The following is a 24,120-nucleotide window of genomic DNA, read 5'->3' as shown; positions in this document are numbered from 1 at the left end:
CCAAACTCTCTAAAGCTTTTCTATCAAGTATCAATCCCAGCCACAGTTCCAAGCAAAAAAGTGCTTTTCACTAACTGGTGCCATGTCTATGCCTAAATGTCATAACTGCTACCTGAAATTGTGGATATAATTCTCTTGAAGAAAAAGTGTGTCTTTAAAGCTTACCTGCTTAGTTGCGTTATGCAATGTTCCTCACCTCAGTAAGTGTAGGCTGATAGGAATTTCTGTTTATATGTAGAAGAATTTGTATTTTACCTGTTAACTTGCTTATCTTCATTGAGTTTATTCATAATAAGAATTAGCCATCCTTGTTTGTTTTTTGACAGTGGTAAAAAGAGAACACTTTATCCATTGAAAGTAAATTGCATGCAATTTCTATATATCGTATTGCACCAGACCTCACTATGAACCAAACGATTAACTATATATTATAGTGCTTATTGTACCATGAGTTAAGTGTACCATTTAGTCACTAATAAAAAAAAACTTCTAAGGATGGCTTCAGTAAAGGTTACTATTTTATAAAGTCCCAGCGAAAACCCAGACTTGAATTCAATTGAAAATTCATGGGATAACTTTTAAAAAGGTGTGCACCAACACTTAGAGTTGGAACAAATTTACACTGAAGAATTTTCAAAAATCTCTGAATCTTAAAGTTCAAATGGATATATCCAATGAGAGTCATGTCTAAAATTGTAGTTCAAGGACTACTGTATGTACAAAGTATTGACTTCTCAGGTTAAAGACTTTTGTGAATGAGAAATGTAATCCTTTCTTAAGGTACTGTAGAAAAGATGCAATTTTTGCATTACTTTGAACTAGGGCTGGGCTATATGGAAAAGAAAAAATCTTATCACGATAATTTTTTTCATATTAGTCAATATTGATGTATATCATGATATAAATGAAATGACTATTTCTGTCAAAGTTAAAGGTTCCTTTTCACTGCTGAGTGAGATGTGAAGACATCAAAAGGTTAATTTTGGTTTAAATATTATTTACTTACTGTCAGAAGTTGAACGTGACAAATGTACTGTAGAACATTATGCAACTGTATTTCAAATAAATAAATAAATAGATATGTTATAAATTTAAATTTTAATCCTGACCTGTCAAAAGTTTCAAGTGTTACAGGAGAATACAAATAGAATGCAGAGCTAAGTTCTTTGGTCAATTCCAAATGAATAAAATAGGTAATACAAAATAAAAAAGTCTCAATTCTGACCAATCAAAAGCTTTCACGTTTTACAGGAGAACACATTAAATTTGTTGGTCAACTCCAAATAAATAAAATAAAATCTTAATTCTAAAATCTTAAATATTAAAATAAAACCATAAAGCTTTCAATTTCTACAGAAGAATACAAAGTAAAGTCTTTGGTCAGTTCTAAGTAAATAAAGTAGAAATTCATCTTTTTCTTCTTTTGGCTGCTTATATTAGGGGTTGCCACAGCGGATCATCTTTTTCCATATCTTCGTGTCCTCTGCATCTTGCTCCATTACACCCACCACTTTCATGACCTCTCTCACTGCATCCATAAACCGTTTCTTAGGCCTTTCTCTTTTCCTCTTATCTGGCAGCTCCATCCTTCTCCCAATATACCCAGCATCTCTGCAAAATAAAATCTCGAAAAATCTACCTTTATACTATATTCTTTCTTTTGTATAGATTCAAACTGTTTTAAAATTTTGGGAAACAAACCCACAAATAAATAGACAACAAATGTTCTGTATGTATCCTCAGTACAAATTCAATCAGCTTTCAAATATATACGAAGGAGAACATAAACAAATTGTGACATATTCACTCAATTGTAGTCAGCTTATGCTCTAAGGGACAAAATAAGAAAATATTACAGTAACTTTTTTATATAATTCTGTTCACTGACTTACTGGTAGCTGAGTGAAATAGATTCCCAAAGCACTGCAGCTGTGTCCAGTTTAGTGATGTGGCTTTCAGTATATTCATTCCACTGGTTGTTGTGATGCAGACTGGTTTGTGTTCCCAGGATGCAAGTGTTTCTGTCAATCCTGAAGCAATGACTTCGCCTGTATGGTCTTCAGGAAAGTAGGCAATTTGAAGTCTTTTGCTTTTCAAATTCCAATCTTGGTCAATGAAGTGGCCAGTGAGGCTCATAAATGTGTGACAAATCTGATGTAGTAGTGAAGTTAAGACACACTTTGCAGCTCATTTTCAACTGTCTCTCTACTTTGTGTATAGCTGGGGAAATGCCATCTAACATAAATGTTTATGGCCAGGTAGTTTGTAGCAAGGGTTAACTACTTTAATCAGCCGCTTAAATCCTACATTTTTGACCGTGCTTCCTGACATCATGTCTTTTGTAATAAAGTAGGCTATAGATAGATAGATAGATAGATAGATAGATAGATAGATAGATAGATAGATAGATAGATAGATAGATAGATAGATAGATAGATACTTTATTAATCCCAAGGGGAAATTTACAATTATTGCATTTGTGTTACCTCTGTGTCTCTTTGTTTTTTTGTCATAAGGCATTGCGCTGAAGAAAGTGGACATTATGGTCGATTGCTATTAAGCAGGTATCACTCTGGTTGTTTTAGGGGGACCACCACCACTTGCTTGGGTCTGGGACTGTAAAGTCTTGCATTGTGCATGCTCTAAAGGATGGCACTGCTACAGATGGTACAAAAGATTTGTGGTTTTACCTGTCTTTGTGGGAACATGTTTTTGACACAATTTGCACTGCACGCTACTCCACATCTTGTCAGACTTTAAATAGCCAAAATATCTCCACACTACTGAATTCCTCAGACCCTTTTTTTCAACAATGTGTCTTTTGAGCCTTGGGCTTTGTCTGTTGGGGTTTCTTCTTCAGTAACGCTGTTTTTTTTTTCCAATTTTTGTTATCTTTTGTTAACAAAACCTTTGTTCTGTTTTTTAATTTTTCTGTCATCAATTTCTCTTTTATCTCACTCCCAGTCCTGACATACTGATGTGTGCAGCTGCACATGTGCTGCTGCCAGCTGCTACTCCTACACTCAGTGCTGTGGTTGTCAACCTAACCTGGCATGGCTGTAACTCTATTTCAGCCACATGATTGGTTTGGCATGGCACTGTTCTCATTATCATTGGCTTTTCGTGTTGTCTGACAAAACATGGATGGAATGAGTTCTATTGACGTTGTATCGGCCATGTCTTATAATTCTATCGGGGAAAGGTTATTTCACGATAATTATTTGTATTGTTTTATCATTCAGCCCTACTTTGAACTTAACAATAAAAAGCATAATTATACATAGTTTTGTTAAGCAGAAGAATATATTTATTGCCATTTTTGCAACAGAAACTTCAAGTAAAATGGACAAATGTAATTTTCCAAAATACATTAACTGTAGCATAAATGCAAAATTAATGTGGCTAGCTCAAGTGTTGTACATTCTTTGTAGTATTAACTATGTGGTGATTCGTTTGGCCTTTGTTATACATCAACACTTGTAACAGTTTTCTTCCAGGTCTTCTTTAAAGCTGCTTTTGCCATCGACATGAACATGAGTTTTAGTTGCCATCATGAGTTAATAGTTTTGATGAAAACTTAAAATTGATAGAACTGCCAGTTCAGGATTGAAGCATACCGAGCCATGACTGTTAAATGTATTGTAGTTTTTATCTTGCATTGCACTTGAAACAATTAATGTAGATATAAAAATATTTCCGCCCTGCAAAAGAAAAAAACATTTTCAGGTTTCTATTGTCATGTATTTATTATTTCATTTAAAAACTTTATATCCTTAATTTTTTTAATATAATGTGTCTGGATTTATATTTGCTGCAAGGTAGTGTTATATAATAGTAATAAAATCATGCACACACCAGACTACTGAAAATTTTTATATTTTGACTATAACATTCACAGTCAAGAGCTATTTTAAAATTTCTGTTTACACTATGAACAACACTGACTCCAATAAAAATCACACGCATTTATTTAGGGGGAAGATTCAAATTGGAAAGGAAAAAAATGACTAGAGTATCTAACTCCAGTTAGTCATTGGTGAAGTCATTAACTAAGAGGCTCACATACGTTTTGCAGTGTAGACTATGATTATTTACGCCATGAAGACAGATCATTGTTTATGTATAAACAGTGTAAGCAGATTATGTCTGTCTTCTATTATAATCAAGTCATAATTTAGCAGTAACTAATGCAGAAATAGAACTAATTTCCAAGGGGGCCGTAAACTCTTTTTTTAAAAATAGATGTGCATTAGGATAAAAAATGGTATTTGTCATGAAGCTAAAATTTTGCACACTGGTTAGACGTGCAGATAAGAATATTGCTATACTCTGAACTCATGACAATACTACTACATTAACATGTTTTATTTGTGTGTCATTTGTAACCTTATCTTGGTGCCAGATGTACTTTCTTTTCTACATACTGTAATTAAATAAATTTGATTTTGCTTAGTAACTACTATATGTATATTAGTTTCCGTACAAACAATGATGTTTATGTTCTAGAAGAATCAATCATGGAAAAATTAGAGAAAGAAACAAGTATTCATCTTGATATGTAACAATATTTATTTTTCTTTTGTATAGTTCCTCAGTTGGCAAAGACAGAAGCAGATTCACACTTCGGGTAAGGGGTATTTCTTCAATTTACGCATAATGGCCAATGTACCTTATACTTTGCTTTTTGGTTGTTTATTGAAATAGATAGATAGATAGATAGATAGATAGATAGATAGATAGATAGATAGATAGATAGATAGATAGATAGATAGATAGATAGATAGATAGATAGATAGATAGATAGATAGATAGATAGATAGATAGATAGATACAATTTAAAAGTAAACATGCTGTTCAGTCCAACAAATATCTGATCAATATTGAAGTTTAAAAGTAAACATGTTGTTCAGTCCAACAAATTTCCTATCACTTAATTGATTTTATATGACATGCCAAAATTTAATAACTACAACTTATTTATTATGGCATTTAGGGGTTATGTTTTTCATGGATGTTCAGAACCTATTTTCTTATTTCATTAACAAATTTCAAATATTTCTTTAAGCAAACATCATAAGGAGAAACAGTATAAAAGTTAAGTGGTTAAGGTGTTGAAACAAATTTCATCAAAACCAACTGGTATCAAAATATAATAATTTTAGCCAGCATTGATGAAGAGGATGGTATTAGTTTATGCAGTATTATAGGTGTAAATTCGCATTTACTTGAACCAATGTTGTAGGCATATTACAAGGGCAAGAAGTCACTATTAATACCATTTTCAGAGTATGTTGTATAGAACCACCTGGTCATGCAACCTAATTTTAGTCCTTTCCATCTAGACTTCGTGAGAGATGTGTGTGTTCAGTTTTTATGTAATAGAAACATAACAAAGCACATATTATGCTGAAATAATTTTGTAAATAAAATACATTAGCTATTAATGAGACTGTATATGTTTAGTACAAAAGTAGCAGTAAAAATTTTCAGAAATATGTCCTAAAGTTAGTTGTATTTTTGCATTTAAATCACCCTACTCTTTACTGAGGACAACCAAGACATATTTTTCCTTTTTTGTTTTTAGCCTTAAGTGAAAATTTGAAGGTTGAAATGTTTCTGTATATTTTGTATGTTTGGAGTGGAAGGTGCAGAGTAATGCATTAAGAAAATCTGTAATTCCAAATGTCACTGTCTATAGGGGTTTGAATTACACTGCTAAATTGTAATGTGCAATTTTAATTTTTGGATGGTGACATTTTAGCAGTAATGTAATTCACAAAAGTATATAGCTGTTTATTGATCTGCTTTTAATTTGAAAAGATCAACCATATTCTGCACACATGATCAAAATAAGGTGGTGTTCTGAAGCTGTATATGTTAAAAGTTTTATGATACTAATATTTTTGCCTTTTATGTTAACACTTAACTGCATTAGCCAGTTTCACCCAGGAAATTTCATATAAAACAATGGACCACAATTATACTGCCATCGGTTAATCAGATGTATCAGAAGTTCTTTGTAACTAAGTACCTTTTATTAAACAATATTTGTGTGTGTTTTTTTTTTTTTTATTCAAAGGCTTATATTAGTGGCAGGCAGTGTGGGGTACTGGTTGAGGTTTTGGACCTAGGATTCCCAGTTGCACCATTTCTCCAGTCTCAGCCTCTTTAGCTTGTAATGCCATTAGAGTTAGCATAGGTCTCTTGATAGCCTCCTTCACTAGTCATTGTCTTCTTGCATGATCACGCAGTTTTTTATCAGTGACATGCCCTAGGCAGATTTATAGCTGTACCATATTTTCTTAATGATTGATTTAACTGGACTCTGAGGGAAATTCAATAACTTGAAAATTTTCTTATGTCTGTCCCCTGAGTTGTGCTTTTCAATTTCATTTTCACTGATCTGTTTGGAGTGTTATTTTGTGTTCATTGTGTATGTAACACTAGATGGCGCTATGCCAGCTCTTAACCCTACACACAGACACTGACTACACGTGTTAAAAGTACCAAAAAGTTGTTTTAATTTCTTTTTTTTAAATAAATTGTGCCCAAAGCACCTCCTCCACAATAAACAGGAAAGCAAATACACTAATAAATAATAAACACAAGTAAATCACAATTCTCTCCACCACACCTCCAAGCAAGCTCTGTCCTCTACCTCCCAACTCCGGCACGCTTGCTGGGTTCCCATCAGTCCTTTAAATAGTTTTTGACCTGGAAGTGCATCTGTCCTTCTGACCAAGTGACTGGCTGACACTTCCGAGTCTAATGAAGAACTGACATCTTCATGACTACCTTGTAATTCCGGGCTATAAGGAAAGTATGAGTCCCCAGGTTCTTTGACAGCTGCTCCCTCTGGCGGCACCCAACAGGGCTGAGAAACTGAACTCCAAGTCACAGGATGCCCTGAGGGAATCCGGGGCACCGCTACACTCCAGGGGAGCTGCCATCTAGCATTTTGGGAGAGGCAGTGTTGGCAAGTAGCTGCCTTCCCCCATCCTTACATTCCAGGGGTGTCCATCACAGTAGAATAGGCTACAGTACCAATTCACCACAAGTTGGACCTTCCAGATACTATAATAAATTGAAATACCTTAACTACAGATAGTCTCCACTTAACTGACTGTAACTTCTGAAACCAACTGGCTGCATGGGTGATGATTCAGGCATGTTGCATTAAAAGAAAATTAATATAATTAAAAGAATACAGCAAGAATACTTACACAATTATTTTGTGGTTTATATTATATTTATATTTTTATTATATTTACCACTTTGCACAGATCTATTTTCACTTCGATAGTAATGAGTATTTTACTATAAATCAGTGTCTAAAAAGCCAAATTAAATACACCATTATTCAATGATGTATAATAATATAATGTTAAAACTTCAAAGGGGGTGAATACACGTAACAATAGCAATAATTTAATATGTAAGACCATTACTATCTTATTAAACTTGGCTTTGATAGTCCAGTTCCATCCGGTTTTTATTGTTAGTTTGCTTGTTTCTTTTTTTAGCAATTTTCCCGTTTCTTTTTCTCCTGTCTCTGTATGCTGACCATAAGAATATTGTCATTTATAAAATTAACTGCTTCATTCTCTGATTGACCACTGCAAAACCTGCTGCAAAAGTAAAAGGACAATAACACCACCAACACAATGCCTCTAACCATTAAAATGGTCAGTCAAAAATGGAAGTTAGATTGACTTGAAATACACTTGTGCTGATAAAGTACCTAAAATATACTACTACAAGGCTTGCTGAGGTATCCTTTATAGCAGAGGAGTTCAGTAAGTTTTGAATACCAGCCAACCAAGGGCCAAAGTTTGGAGGAGCTGGTGACCATGAATTTCTGTATACAGATGCCCTAATTGAAATCCTATTTTTGATTAATTAAGAAGTAGTTATTAACTTCTGTTTTGTTTAATTACACATGACTAACACAGGCAGTAAAATTTTATGTCAGCCATCAATTGATACTCCTGTGTATTTCAGTAAATATTTAATATTTAATATAGTAAATTTAAAATGTTTGTGCAAAATGATCATCTTTAGAATTCTCTGCAAAACTACCTGTAAATGCTGACTCTGAAAATGGCTGTTATTGCACTGGCTGAACACGGCAGCCTGACCGTGTGACTGCTGAGGATGCTGGCTCTGGTAATATTGTCATTGGAGCCATCTGATCATATTAATTCTCACCCTGAATAGAATAACAGAAGTCAGACAAATATTCTCACAGTAACTATTAATGTTGTGCAAGCAATCAATTTGAATATTTTCATCCACTTCACTGCCAATAAAAAAGGATTTATAAAAAGAGTATTAGGCAAATAATTAATATAACAAAACTGGGAGAGATGATACTTTAAATGCTATTCATAAACTTAAATATGTAGCTACATGGCCTAATTCACAGGATACATGAGCAAAGGGATACTGAGTGAGAGCATGAGCATGAGCAACAAGCACTAAACAAACCGATTGCCCTTTTTGATGAAGCCAGTTATTGTCAACTTCCCAGCACTTTGTTGGATTTTTCTTTAAGGAGCCATGATAAACTCACTAAAAGTTGGAAAGCATGCATATTAACTTCTGAATGCATTTAAAGTGTATTTATTAGTGTTGTGAAAAATCTTGACTTATTGATACATATTGATTGAGAAATTTTGAAGTGTTACCAGTCCTCACTTTCCTTAGTATCTATTCTGTCCGTTTCAGATGCACACAGACTTACCATTTGTGCTCACACACATACCACTCACTACGTGAAGCAGCAGCCCCACCTGCTCTCACTTGCCTTGTTTCTGTTTAAATTGAACTTTCAACTTACAGTACAGGAGAAAAAAAAACACATCTGCAATAGGATTGAAAAATAAGCCAAAATTAAGATTCTAATATTCACAGTACTAAAAGAATATTCAAATGTAGCTTAAGTATTTGGGGTGTTATATACTGTACACATTTGAAATAATCTTCATGTGCAATCTCTGTTATTAAAAGGCAATGCGGAATGGAGTTTGTACTTCTGTATATGTGCCTGTCTTTTGTCCCTTTGATTTTCACATTGTTAAAGGGGACACGCAAACCACTTCCTTGGCTTTTTGCTCCCAAAGTCTGCATTCTGAGATTACACATGTATTATGTGTTATTTTGGTTTTCACTGGGTGCTGACAGTAAACTTTATAAAAAGAAAAAAAAGTGTTGAAAAATTGCACTTTTCAGAAAAGTGTTTAGCTTTACTTTACTTTACTTTAGGATGTCAAGCAAAATTTGAATAGTCCTTGGACATGGAAAGTATTTGGAAAACACTGTTTTAGGCTACAGTAATGTTCACAGAAGATTATACAGGCTTTGGGAATATAAGTTTATTCATTGACATCAATGATTAAAAAAAATGCAACATTATATCAAAACAGTCACTTAAATTATTTGCGGATTTATTTACTGGACTGAAGTATACTGTTCTAGCAACCCCACTAACAGCATATCTGTCGGTTATTTCCAAGCAATATGGAGTATTTGAAACATTATTTTGAAATTCGCCTGTAAACAAATCCCAGGTACAAAGACAGTCGCATTGTTTGAAACATATTTCAATTTTTACTTTCTCACACACTGTGCAACTAGGATAGGAAGCTGCTCTTTGCATCCCTAATTTGGAAAATAAAGTTAAAAAAATTGATTGATTGTTGGATGAACAACTATAGCTCCCTCTATTATATTTAGAGAATGAATGCAAGTTTATTCTGGCTCTAAACGTTCTAACTCACGCAATTCAATTGCATTGGTAGTACAAGTTCAAAGAACTGGAACTCCCACTTTTTGGTCACATCATCATGCTCCAAAGGAATACATAAAACCTTTTTTGCCTTGACAGAGTAGTAGGATTTTTCTACTTTATTAAACCATGAAGGATTTTTATAGGATAACTGTCACATTCTCATTTTGAAATTCCTGCACAGGCACATTAGTTCCTTTATGCGAGTTAACTGTAAGATTTATCTAAGATAGAGGGTTGTTCTGGGACCACCTCTCTAAAAAACACAGAATAACTTTTGTGAAAAAACTCAAGAGTCAAATTAAACATAATTTAAAAAGCCAACTTCAGCAAGAATGTCTCATCTTGTGCAAACCACAATTTTAAGTGTGCTCCAATTGTGTGCATTTTGATTATCCGAGATAAACTAGGTAAATTTACATGGGCACTTGGATTGGTTTAATCAGCATTGCTATATATTGCACACCTTTTTCCCCACAAAAGTAGTCAGTCGTTAGTAGTTGTCTATAAAGCTGGCAGCAACTCACTGATCAGAGCTGCTGGTGGTTTCATGAAGAGAAGTAAAAACATAAAAATATATGCCTTTCTAGCACCAATAAACCAAGCATCACATGTCTGCATACAGTGAATGATGGTTAATCTCTCTGAGGATGGTTTGTAAATGGGCTAGTTTAGGTAGCTAACACATTGGCTAATGTTAGCTAAAACGTCAGGTTGGAAATTTTCTCATTTCTAAAAGTGTAGTCTGCAAGATGACATCCATCACATTGAAGCAAAGTCATTTTTTAATCACTCAGATGCATCAGTCCATTATATACATACCTATGTATTTATTTATAACACCAAGGTTGTTGTGTGACATCTACACTACTAAATGAATTTACATTAACAAATAATAGGTCTGAAACTGCCACCATAAAGCACACCATCTGATGCTTAGAGGTGATGCACAGTGAGCTTGCATGATTAATGAACAAGTAAGAACTGCATTAATGAACAAAAACAAAAAAAAATTGTGCCTTCACTGCTTTTTGCTTTCTCTTATACGAAGTATAGGGAAAGTATTGTAATCGTCCAAAAATTTGAAACGTTTTAAACATCCCTGAGTCTGAAAATACCATTTTTGGAATTGTTTGTGTGTCGGTGTATGTGTGTGTGTGTGTGTGTGTGTTTGTAAACCCGACAACTTGAGTGCGGTTTCACTTAGGTCAACCAAATTTTGCATATAAGTATTAGGTACAAAATGTGGATTTCTATCACTTTTGAGCTGTTTCCGCTAACTGGAAGTGGTACTCTCTTATTCATGCAGCTACAGAGTCCGATTTATTCAACTTTACTTTTTTAATAATTGTTCAATATAATATAAATTTGATTTGATTTGCTGTTGATGGTTCTTTAATGTACATAATATAAAAATATAATCATTGTCTTGTGGTTTACTCCTCATATCTGAGTATACAAGAAATTCTAGGGAAGACCACTCCCGATTTTTACATTTAGGTATTTTAACTCACTCCTGTGTATTTCTGTCCTTAAAGTAATTCTTTTAGTAAAATGTACACTGCTGTTTTATTAGTAATGTACTGTATGCAATGCTGCACCATATACTGCATAAACAATTTTTTGATCATCTGTTCTCTTTCTCTTGGCTCTGTACTTATTCAAACTCAGTCCCCCTCCAGTCCAACCTTTATCAGTCACTTTGCATATCTGTCTTTTAAATTCACCTTGATGTCAGCATGAAGAGCCCACTTCTGGCCATTGCAATTCTTTAATTCCATGTGGCTGGTGACTTGCTGCATCAGTGCCCTCAGTTATATTTTGTTATATTATTTTCATGGCCGTAGAGTGTTTAGTTTTCCACTTTTAATTTTTTATTTTGTGCTCACAAAATATGAAATTTACTGCTACAAAAAATATAGTCTTCTAGTGCTATTTAACAACAATATATCTCTATGACTGTTTGACAAAGTGTGTGTTGTGGTGAGCCTAAAATAAGCCCCTAAAAGAAAAAGTGCCTCGGCAGGCAGCATACCAAAGTTAATGTTTTCAGTAGTGACATATAAATTGTTACATTCTTGGCCAAAGTGCAAACTTTATTACTTTTTCTCTTAAATGGTAAGGCCTCACATTGCCAGAGATTTTTTCTGATACAGCAGAGTGATGAAAAACACTAGTCATTTAATTAAGATGACAGTATTCTGGAAAGAAGTCCTTCTTTTAAAGTCACTGGAGTAGTTTGGTGCAGTACTACATAGGCACACTGTATATTGCCCACAAATCCAGCCTTCTCTCCTGAGAGGTGATTTCTCATTAACTTCTACACGTTGTCATTGACAGGTCACAGTCAAAGAGCACAGTGACCAAAAAGGCAGTAAATCAAAAACATATTTAACAGCAAATAGATACAAACTCAGCACTTCATCTAAATGAAAGAATAGTCCATGAAGGTCAGACTTTATTATGGAAGTAGACATGAGCTGATGGGAATTTATTGATTTCTTTATCCTTTTTTACATTTTGCAGCTTGTTACTATAAATTAAGTTATTCCCAAGCTATCTAGGTGCATATGTATGCATACAAGGTTTTGATTTTGGTGTTAATTAGTGAAAGGAGGTCAAAGCACATGCTTAAGTAATACAAGTTGGAATATTTATAAGAAATTCACTGAAATGTATCCTCCAAACTGTGTTGAAAGTAAGCATTTAAAGAAGCTTTTGGTTTAAAATTTAAAATGTTATTTTTCCCATATAGGATTAAACAATATCTTAGCATGTTTTAAATTAATATTTAGATTTGTGGTACCCGCTCTATTTAGCTTTTTGTCCCAATGTTTATGCCATACAGTTTTTTTACATTCATTCCTCCTCTTTTCTATTAGAATCCTATTGTAATTCAGTCTGTGATATTTTCTTGGTCTTATCCTTTGATTAACAGTACTGTCAGGTTGACTTTACTTTATTGATCACAAAAAGGAAATTAATTTGCTAAAGCAGCAACATAGAAAATAAAGACATAATTCAAAGCAGAAAAAAGTACAAATTATTATGGTAATTCAAGAGTCAAAACTAGACACAAAAACTAATAATGATATAATTAAATTTTGTTTCCTATGCATCTACTGTATTATAGCTGTCTAGAATGAAGATGGGCACAGTAGGAAGTAGGTATTATATATTCTGATGGCTGAGGGAAAAACGAGCCCCAGTAAAGTCTCTTAGCACACCATGTTAAGTTTAGCCAACAGCTGAAGGTGTTCCAAGACAACACTGCATGTTGAAAATGCACATTTGCTATGGTGGATCCAAAATTTTCCTCTTTTTCTGCCATTTCTAAGCAATTTTCTTTCAAATTGGTAGTTTTTTATTGATGGAAAGGTAGAACATTTCTTTTCAGCACTATGTGTCATATCCACTCAGAACATATGGTTTATTTATATTATGAACAGATATCAAAGCTGTAGTATAATATTTGTGAATTTCCCATTGGGATTAATAAAGTATCTATCTATCTATCTATCTATAATATAAACCCATGCCTGTGCTTAAAAAGTGTTTTTTTTTTGTTTGTTTTTTTTTACCATTATGTAGTCATGTTTTATTGGGAATCAGAAAAAGAAAATCAATTGTGTTAATTAAATGCAATTTCCTGCACAAAGATCCACCGTGTTGATGAAGAAATATGCTGAAATGTTAACAATACAGTTAGATTTTGAATCCATGTTGAAGATATATAATTAAAGAGAGGAAAAAGCCTTAACAGGTTGCAATGAAATTCTCTAGGTACTGATACGGGTACTGTGTTCTCTTCAATGAGCTGAACGTAGCTTGTGTATTTTTTTGGTTTAAATCAGCTATACACTAGTCTACCATATAGTTTTAAACTTAAATGAATAATGAATAAATTTAAGCTTGACTTATTTCTGTGTTTCTCTCTCTTATATATTCCTTTTTCAGCAAAAGTATGTCAGATGTTCTGCTCGAGCAGAGATTAGGCATCTAAGGCGGGTTCTGTGTAACAATCTAAAAGTAGATCGACATCAGGTAATAAACTTTATTTTCCTATAAAGTTAAAATGATATTATGTTTTCCAGGAACTCATCAGTAATTTACTTTTTCACTTGTGAAAGCTCAAGATCCAAAATTGTTTTATATAGCGATGTAATTTTAAATATAGTATTAAATGAATAATTGCACATTTTATTAGCAATTGCTCAAAGTTAGGTAGTTGAAAGGGCTGAGGCGATGCAAATTGACTGACTACGTCATTCACATAAAAAAAAAATCTGTGATTGACTCCACAAACATTTGGGGAAATTTCTTAAAACACACTGTAACTGCAGTGCAGCCTTCACTTTTTTTTTTAATTTAATTCTTGCACACCTCACAAGAGAGCAGTTAAGCAGGAGGAATGTGAGATTCCTTTTCTATGCATTATGGATGGTCCTTTTTGTTTTTTCCGGAGAGGATGGAGGGACAGAGTAGTTAAAGACTAATACAGCAACAGGGAATTGACCAGGTTGTCTCTTATGCAGATGCATAGATTGAGACATCACAGTAATCATGACGTAGCTCGGCAAGTATAGCTGACTTTTCTCTTTCTTAATGAGTCATTATAGTTTGTTTGTAGGCATATGTAACAGGGCTCAAACCTTAGACCACAGGAGAGGGAGGGCTACCTTGGCACTGGCTACATTTAAGCTAAAGTTAGTGGTGAGCCAGCAATTTAAGTGAAATTGGATTTGTTTCCTTTCGTAAAAATAATTGCAAAACTACAGTTGAAATCAGAAATTTACATACACTTAGGGTAAATTCTTTAAAACTCACTTTATAATTGGTCTGATGAATCCAAGATCGAACTGATTAGCCATAATGACCATTGTTATATTTGGAGGAAATAAGAACGAGGCTTTCAAGCAAAAGAAGACCATCCCAAACATCAAGCGTGAGAGGTGGGAGCATCATGTTGTGGGGGTGCAGGAGGGACTGGTACACTTCACAAAATAGATGGCATCATGAGAAAGGAAAATTTTGTAGATATATTTCAGCAACATCTCAACAGTTCAGCAAGGAAGTTGAAGCTCAGTCGCAAATGAGTCTTCCATATGGACAATAACCCCAAGTATATGTACAAAGTTGTGAGAAAATGGCTTTAAGAACACCAAGGTCCAGGTATTGGAGTGGCCATCACAAAGCCCTGAGCTTAATCCAATTGAAAATTTGTGGGCAGAACTGAAAACTGTGTGCGAGTAAGGAGGTCTATGAATCTGTCCCAGTTACAGCAGTTCTGTCTAGAGGAATGAGCCAAAATTCCAGCAACTTATTGTAAGAAGCTTTTGAAAGACTACCCAAAACACTTAACACAAAAATATTAACAAAGTGTATGTAAACTTGTGACCCACTAAAATTGTGCTATAGTCAATGAAAAGTTAAATAATCTGTCTGTGAACATTGTTGGAAAAAATTTGGAAAAAAAATTGAATGTAAAAAGTACAAATATATTGTTCTTTACATTGCTTTTTATTATGTCTCACTGTCCTTACAGTGTTCATTCACTGTTTTCACAGAAGTTGGAATTCTTTTGCGACTGTGGCAGGTTTGCCTCTTTTAAAGTGTGCTGTGAAGTTGTTTATCTGCATTATGAAATGTCAGCTCTGAGGGTCACTGTTCCCCAGGCAAATGCAATTAGTCAGCAACATTATGCATTTTTTTGCAGGTTGTTGATTGCAGGCATGATAAAAAAAGACAAAATTGTGTATGCACTATAACTAAGCCACAATGTAACAGAATGAAGTACAATTTTTTTCTATAATGCATCCTGAGCTTTCTGCGGTACATGGGTAGAGCAGCTAATTATTTGTAACCCACAACCATCTCTCACTTTCCCCACCTCCCAACTGCATAGACAGTGGTATCATACATCTGCGATATTTTGAAACAATGATGTGACAATGTGAACTTCTAATACATCGCAAAGCCCTCGTAGCTGGCTAGGATCAAATTTTTAATGTTTTAGTTCTTCATGACCTGGTTATTATGGCATCTTATACATTGCTGAAATTTGGCTTGTGCCCATTTGACTGGCATAATATTTCTTTAACATGTTGTTTTTTGTCATATTGGATCTATCTTGAATTGTGTGAATTGTGCATAAAGCACTCTCATCCTATGATTTTGTTACTGTGATTGGATTAGAGCAATATGTACAGCCAAAGGAGTTGGAACATAACTAATGAGTTATATATAATACACAAAATAAGATATTATGACATTTTAGAAGCTTTATAAATTACTAAATGCAGGTCTGAATGTTAGAATGAATGTTTTAGTAATTACTAAAATATTCTGTGTTCACAACTTGATTAAAACAATGTGTTCTTGTATGCCTGGCAGAAACAAATAGATCAGATGCCAGTCATTTTTCTATCACAATAATTTCGGCAATTTAAAATTTTCTCTAAAATTGTACTGTTCTCATTCTTCTAAAAATATAAATTTATGAGCATATATTTTTACTCATTGTTTATTTCTTTTACTTATTTGTTAAATTTTGTCTGATTGATAATTTAGTTAAATAGTATTAATCATTTCTGTAAACATACTTGATGCTGATGAATTTTATTCTGTAATAAGAATTATTTTTGTTTGAAATTATATTCTGTTTATTTTTTTTAAGAAATTAACTTATTATAATTTTTGACAGCATTATTAAGGAATAGTGACATATACAGTAGTAGCTAGGAATGATGATTCGATTCAATTAAGTGGAAAGCTTTGTAGCCCAACATACAGTATGTTAAATTTATAAACTTTACAAATAAATGGACCATTATTAAAAGTTACTGCAAAGCTACACCTTTCCTTTCTTGGAAATGCATAACCATTTCTGAAAATTGGGTAATGTGCATAAAAATATAATATATGGGCTTTTGTTGTTAAATAGACTGAAGTCCCTACACAAACTAGCCATCTTCAAAAGGCATCATCTAAAATTAAGCAGAACTAATGTGTAGAATGAGTCAATATCAATATGTTGGTCATTTCTACCCACTTGAATTACCATGCGTTATTTATGTAAACATTTTCATAATTAATGGTCATGTTTGACTTTGTTAAAATGTCAAATTGATTTCTTTATGCTTGTCTTCCAAATTCCATGAGAACTCTAAAGTTTCTTGAATTTTTAATAAAAAAATCACAGGTAACAGTTCTACATATAATTGCAGAGTTTTGATAAAATGGGCATATTTGTGTGGCTTATACAGTACTTGCAGTCTTAACTTGACATTTTTATCATTCTAGTCATTGCACAATATTAATGATTTGTTTTAATTACACATGAAGTGCATAGTAATTTTTTTTGTCTTTCCTGAGTGTTAACTTCAGTATTAAAATTGGAGTCTTCAACTTTAAAAAATCACTAATGTGGCCATCCTCTATTTATCTGTAGAGGTGATGAATACAGTGACAGATTACTGATTTAGACAGACACTTTTTTATTGGACTTTCTTGTATTTTTATTTTAGATCCAGATATTATTTAATAATGAGTCGCTACCAGAACACATGACCATGAAACAGTTGTGGTTATCACATTGGTTTGGCAAGGTATGACATTTGAAAATTAATTTTACATTACATAAAGTGTTAGTTTTTTTTGACTGAAAATGAACTATAGCATGAGTATATTAATAATATTGTAGTAATTTTTAAGTAATAATGTAGCTGGACAATGAAGTTTTTAAGATTTACCATTTACTGATCACTACTAATTTTGTTTTTCATCATCAACGTGTACTGTAATTTCACCTGCCATTGCAGCAATGGTAGAAACTACTATGCAGATGTTCCATAATTTGTAAACTGTTACATTAAAAAAAATAATGTATTTATATGAATAAGAAAAGATCAGTACTCATGATTGCAGAATGTGGGTAATTTATTTAAAGTTTCATATTATTGAAGTATCAAAATTGTGCCATCAGAAGCCAGTAGTCTTAAAGCTGAAGAAATGTCAATGTTAAACAGATCTGTGACAAGGCATTTTTCTTTTTTTTATTCCAGTCTCCTCCATTAATTCTTCATTACAGTGTTAAAGATAAGAGAGGAAGATGAATTCCTAACAGATGGTTTCTTTGAAGAACTTGATCAATTTTTCCCTTAAATGATTTTTTAGCACATGTAAATACTCTGTATTTTACATATTCTATTTTATCTATGTTTGTAAATATGGAAATGAGAATTGTTTTTTATGTATGTTCTATTTTTAAATAAACTAGTTTACAGTTTCTTCATGTCTTTGCCTCATCTTCATTTTTTTTTAACACTGATGAGTGTTTATGGATTTGGAAACTAATAGTTTTTATTGCGGGCGGCACAGTGGCGCAGTGGTAGCGCTGCTGCCTCGCAGTTAGGAGACCCGGGTTCGCTTCCCGGGTCCTCCCTGCGTGGAGTTTGCATGTTCTCCCTGTGTCTGCGTGGGTTTCCTCCGAGCGCTCCGGTTTCCTCCCACGGTCCAAAGACATGCAGGTTAGGTGGATTGGTGATTCTAAATTGGCCCTAGTGTGTGCTGGGTGTGTGGGTGTGTTTGTTTGTGTCCTGCGGTGGGTTGGCACCCTGCCCAGGATTGGTTCCCTGCCTTGTGCCCTGTGTTGGCTGGGATTGGCTCCAGCAGACCCCCGTGACCCTGTGTTCGGATTCAGCGGGTTGGAAAATGGATGGATGGATAGTTTTTATTGCAGAAATTATGAGTATATGGAATTTTAAATTTCTGCTTTGAAAAAGAAAATGTTCAAACTACTGTCTTTTTTGTCCCTAATAGATATCAGACCCTATATAAAAACTAATTTTCTGAATCAGTTTTAAATATGTAGATAATTTTTTAAAAATTGTTTATACACTTCATTATTACAATCTTCTAACAAAGATGCAGTTAGACTTCGAACAGCTAAAAAATACGGGGGTAAATTAAAAAGTAAAGGCAATTTGAAAAATATGTGATAACCTCAACGCATAGAAGTGTACGCAGTAACATATCACATCAGAGTTTTGCCATTAGTCTGGTTGAAGCCAAGGTTAATTGAACATGGAAGTTCTATGTGGGATTGTACCACTGCTGAATATCACAGTGTAGTGGGATTTCTTTGGGCAGAGGGAGTGAAACCTTTTTGTAAAATTGAGACTGAAACTTATTCAAAATACCCATAAACCATTGTGAATGTGTTGCATTGCGTCAGCTTTTATCTAACTTGCCTTTACTTTTTGATTTACCCTCCTAAAACCACCCAGCTTTCCTGCCCATTTTTATCCATTTTAATCTGTCCTTTCCTTTTGTAATGCCACTGTGTGTTTTCCAGATGCTAAAGAATTAGTAATATTTCAAACTTCCATATAAGTTTGATTAAAGGTCATGCACTTTTAGGTACTATTCAATTTTTTTTTTGTAAAGAGCTCATCTCATTTATAACTTCAAAGCACTGTACATACTTTATATTTTAATTTATATATATTATTATTATTCAGTAAACCATAAACAGCAGTTTATATGCAAAAACTGTCTCCAGATTGGTCTTTACTTCTGTCCTGCCTTGTGGTGCTTGCCAATTTTTATTTTAAAAAAGGACATTTAAGAATATGTATGAAAAGACCTGTTTATACAATACTAGACATATGTTGTAGGTATGTAGTTAAAAAATAACAAACTTTATGAACAAGACTGAGATGTTTAGAAGTGCTTTGTGCTGTTGCTCACTGAGGAAGGTGCTATATAATACTCTGATTATAGAAAGAGTTACGTTCTTGATAATAAAACATTACACTTACTGCATTTTGTACTAAATTGATATTTTAGTTTGTGCTTTATGTGAAGTTTTTTTGAGACTGTCTGCTATAAGCCGGCATCTACTTGGGTATACATCGATGGGTAACTGCTGCTAACCCCAAACTGCTGCATAACTGTAAGTTTTCATGGGCACTTGGGTTATACTATACTGATAATGTTTTTCTTTCGTTTTGCAGATTTTTGCTTTTCTTATAAATCATATCTTTGTTGGATTGATGCAGTAGAGAATGAGGAGTTTTATATGTGCAATGTTTGTAGTTGACCTGTTTAAGTGATTCCTGTGCACTACTGGCTCTAGTCCATAATTTATGTCTGGGGATTTTTGGTAAAATTTATGTGATGGAGTTAAGAGGGAACTTTTTAAGATAGAACTTTGTATCCCCAGGGGGAAATTTGGCTTTTTTCAGTGACTCATTAAATAAATAAATTAATACATCCAAGCACACACACACACACCATGGCCTGATCATGCACTAATAGTAACTCAACTGATTCTAGGAGTGCAGAGAATTCCCAGCTTTTATTTTGTCAGTGTCGCTTACATTTTCAGGTGTTGCAGACATAAGGGTCCACTTTCACCATATACAGTGAGGCAAAAAAGTATTTAGTCAGCCACCAATTGTGCAAGTTCTCCCACTTAAAAAGATGAGAGAGGCCTGTAATTTTCATGATACAGTAGGTATACCTCAACTATGAGAGACAAAATGAGAAAAAAAAATCCAGAAAATCACATTGTCTGATTTTTGAAGAATTTATTTGCAAATTATGGTGGAAAAAAAGTATTTGGCCAATAACAAAAGTTCTTCTCAGTACTTTGTTATATACCCTTTGTTGGCAATGACAGAGGTCAAACGTTTTCTGTAAGTCTTCACAAGGTTTTCACACACTGTTGCTGGTATTTTGGCCCATTCCTCCATGCAGATCTCCTCTAGAGCAGTGATGTTTTCGGGCTGTCGCTGGGCAACACGGACTTTCAACTCCCTCCAAAGATTTTCTATGGGATTGAGAACTGGAGACTGGCTAGGCCACTCCAGGACCTTGAAATGCTTCTTACGATGCCACTCCTTCGTTACCCGGGCGGTATGTTTGGGATCATTGTAATGCTGAAAGACCCAGCCACGTTTCATCTTCAATGCCCTTGCTGATGGAAGGAGGTTTTCACTCAAAATCTGACGATACATGGCTCCATTCATTCTTTCCTTTACACGGATCAGTCGTCCTGGTCCCTTTGCAGAAAAACATCCCCAAAGCATGATGTTTCCACCCCCATGCTTTACAGTAGGTATGGTGTTCTTTGGATGCAACTCAGCATTCCTTCTCCTCCAAACACAACAAGTAGAGTTTTTACCAAAATGTTCTATTTTGGTTTCATCTGACCATATGACATTCTCCCAGTCCTCTTCTGGATCATCCAAATGCTCTCTAGCAAACTTCAGATGGGCCTGCACATGTACTGGCTTAAGCAGGATTTGAGTCCCTGGTGGTGTAGTGTGTTACTGATGGTAGCCTTTGTTACTTTGGTCCCAGCTCTCTGCAGGTCATTCACTAGGTCCCTCCGTGTGGTTCTGGGATTTTTGCTCACCGTTCTTGTGATCATTTTGACCCCACGGGGTGAGATCTTGCGTGGAGCCCCAGATCGAGGGAGATTATCAATGGTCTTGTATGTCTTCCATTTTCTAATAATCGCTCCCACAGTTGATTTCTTCACACCAAGCTGCTTACCTATTGCAGATTCAGTCTTCCCAGCCTGGTGCAGGTCTACAATTTTGTTTCTGGTGTCCTTTGACAGCTGTTTGGTCTTGGCCATAGTGGAGTTTGGAGTGTGACTGTTTGAGGTTGTGGACAGGTGTCTTTTATATTGATAACGAGTTCAAACAGGTGCCATTAATACAGGCAACGAGTGGAGGACAGAGGAGACTCTTACAGAAGAAGTTACAGGTCTGTGAGAGCCAGAAATCTTGCTTGTTTGTAGGTGACCAAATACTTATTTTCCACCATAATTTGCAAATAAATTCTTTAAAAATCAGACAATGTGATTTTCTGGATTTTTTTTCTTGTTTTGTCTCTCATAGTTGAGGTATACCTATGATGAAAATTACAGGCCTCTCTCATCTTTTTAAGTGGGAGAACTTGTGCAATTGGTGGCTACTAAATACTTTTTTGCCCCACTGTGTATATATATATATATATATATATATATATATATATATATATATAAAATAGTAAAAGCTAGCCCGGCCACAGACACACACGACAACGCAGTGTCCAACACACACACACGTTTATTTACAGCAATTATATACAATATTTACAGTTCACAGTCCTTGGTTCCTTTGGCCGCCTCCACTCCTGTCCCGCAAGCTCCGTGCTTCTTCCACCCAACTCCGACTCTCCGAATGGAGTGAGGCGGCCCCTTTTATTCAGCCCCGGATGTGCTCCAGGTGCCTGATGACCCAGTGTGGCGGAAGTGCTGCCCTTGCACCCGGAAGCACTCCGGGCATAAACCATCCCTGGTTTGTCAGCACTTCCCGGAAGTGCTGTCCCCCAGGGATCAAGGACCGGCCGGGTACCCAGGAAAGTGCCTCTCTCCCGGTTCCTCCTTCCTCCAGGCATCCTTGCGGGGCAGGGTTCCTGGCCGTCTATCACACTGCCCCTTCCCCAGCTGAAGCCTGTAGGGCAAAGCAGCCCGTCCCGCGAGGGCTGTCCTTCGACAGGTTGGGGCGCTGGCCTGTCCTGGGTCACAGTTCCACTCTGAAAAAGATAAACACAACAAGGGCGGGGAGGCACGTCCCTGACGCCACTCCTTGGCGTCATCTGTCAGCGTATATGGACAGCGCCTCCACCTGTGACCGCTGTTATTACAATTAAAGCACCGGCGCTTCCCCCCATGTCCCTGTGCCCTCTGGACATGGCAACAGGATGGGTTTCTGTGCTCCACCTGGTCCCCAGCCAGGCTCGGGGCTTCCCTCTGCACCTGCAGAGGGCGGCTCTCGACAGCAGGTGGGCACACGGGCCCAGCCTGCCCCTTGTCAGGAGATCCACCCCTCTGTCTCCGGTTCCTCCTCCTCCAACTCTAGGACGCAAGGACGGTCTGGGACTCCTTATGGGACCCCGTACCATCTGCGTCCCTGTGGACCTCAGCGAGGCAGCCGGCGGCTTTTGGAACGGTATGCTTTATCAACCAGCACTCACCAGCCGGCCCCTTACACACCTCCGCACTGGACTTGTCCCTATGGCACGATCAGCCACTCGCCCCGCATCCACTGTAGGAGACCTGGCTATGGAACGAAACGATATTGGCCCCACTTCGCGCAGCCGTCCTCTTTCATATACAGTGCATCCGAAAAGTATTCCCAGCGCATCACTTTTTCCACATTTTGTTATGTTACAGCAGGGGTGGGCAAAGTCACTCCTGGAGGGCCGCAGTGCCTGCAGGTTTTTGTTCCAACCCAATTGCTTAATAAGAAGCACTTATTGCTCTAGAAACACTTCAGCTTCATTTTAGTTACCTCCCTCATTAAGATTTTGAACCCTTATTGCTTATTAAGTCTTAAACAGCTGCATTCTCGGTTTTTAATTGCTCCTTATTAGCAATAAGATGCAAATGACAAAAGAAACCAGCAGTTATTCATTTTGCTTGTTACCCTTTACACATGTATTTATCATGCACTATTTGGTTTAATTAAATACTTCAAAGGAAAGAGAAGAGAAAAAAGTGAAGGATTGAGAATTACCCGGCCGTTTTACACTTCAAAGTATTTGGATGATATCCTTAGAATGGGGAAAAAAAATCTAGGATATGAGAATGACTTGACATAGCAGAGTTAAAGCACTAACAAGCCATGAAATGTAATTATTGGCAAGGATTGTTTTCTAATTAAGCAACTGGGTTGGAACAAAAACCTGCGGCCCTCCAGGAATGACTTTGCCCACCCCTGTGTTACAGCCTTATTACAAAATGGATTAAATTCATTTTTTTCCTCAGAATTCTACACACAACACCCCATAATGACAACGTGAAAAAAGTTTCCATCCATCCATTTTCCAACCCGCTGAATCTGAACACAGGGTCACGGGGGTCTGCTGGAGCCAATCCCAGCCAACACAGGGCACAAGGCAGGAACCAATCCTGGGCAGGGTGCCAACCCACCGCAGGACACACACAAACACACCCACACACCAGGCACACACTAGGGCCAATTTAGAATAGCCAATCCACCAAACCTGCATGTCTCTGGACTGTGGGAGGAAACCCACGCAGACACGGGGAGAACATGCAAACTCCACGCAGGGAGGACCCGGGAAGCGAACCCAGGTCTCCTAACTGCGAGGCAGCAGCGCTACCCACTGCGCCACTGTGCCGCCCTGAAAAAAGTTTACTTGAGGTTTTTGCAAATTTATTAAAAATAAAAAAACTGAGAAATCCCATGTACATAAGTATTCACTGCCTTTGCTCAATACTTTGTCGATGCACCTTTGGCAGCAATTACAGC

The 24,120-nt window shown here is 35.8% G+C and overlaps 1 protein-coding gene across 1 annotated transcript in view; it reads left to right on the top strand.

The window, feature by feature from the left end:
• pcgf1 (polycomb group ring finger 1) overlaps window positions 1-18,076 on the top strand; it is an 80,776-nt gene extending 62,700 nt beyond the window's left edge. Inside the window, exons 6-9 of the mRNA XM_028801525.2 lie at window positions 4,588-4,627; window positions 13,745-13,831; window positions 17,314-17,394; window positions 17,851-18,076. Coding sequence (XP_028657358.2) covers window positions 4,588-4,627; window positions 13,745-13,831; window positions 17,314-17,394; window positions 17,851-17,901 — 259 coding nt within the window. The 3' untranslated portion in view covers window positions 17,902-18,076. The remainder of the gene's footprint in view (window positions 1-4,587; window positions 4,628-13,744; window positions 13,832-17,313; window positions 17,395-17,850) is intronic.
• Window positions 18,077-24,120: the final 6,044 nt, after the last annotated feature.

This window comes from Erpetoichthys calabaricus, chromosome 5, assembly GCF_900747795.2.
Source record: "Erpetoichthys calabaricus chromosome 5, fErpCal1.3, whole genome shotgun sequence".
In the NCBI taxonomy this organism is placed as follows: Eukaryota; Metazoa; Chordata; class Cladistia; order Polypteriformes; family Polypteridae; genus Erpetoichthys; species Erpetoichthys calabaricus.
This window is presented reverse-complemented; position numbering and strand designations above follow the sequence as displayed.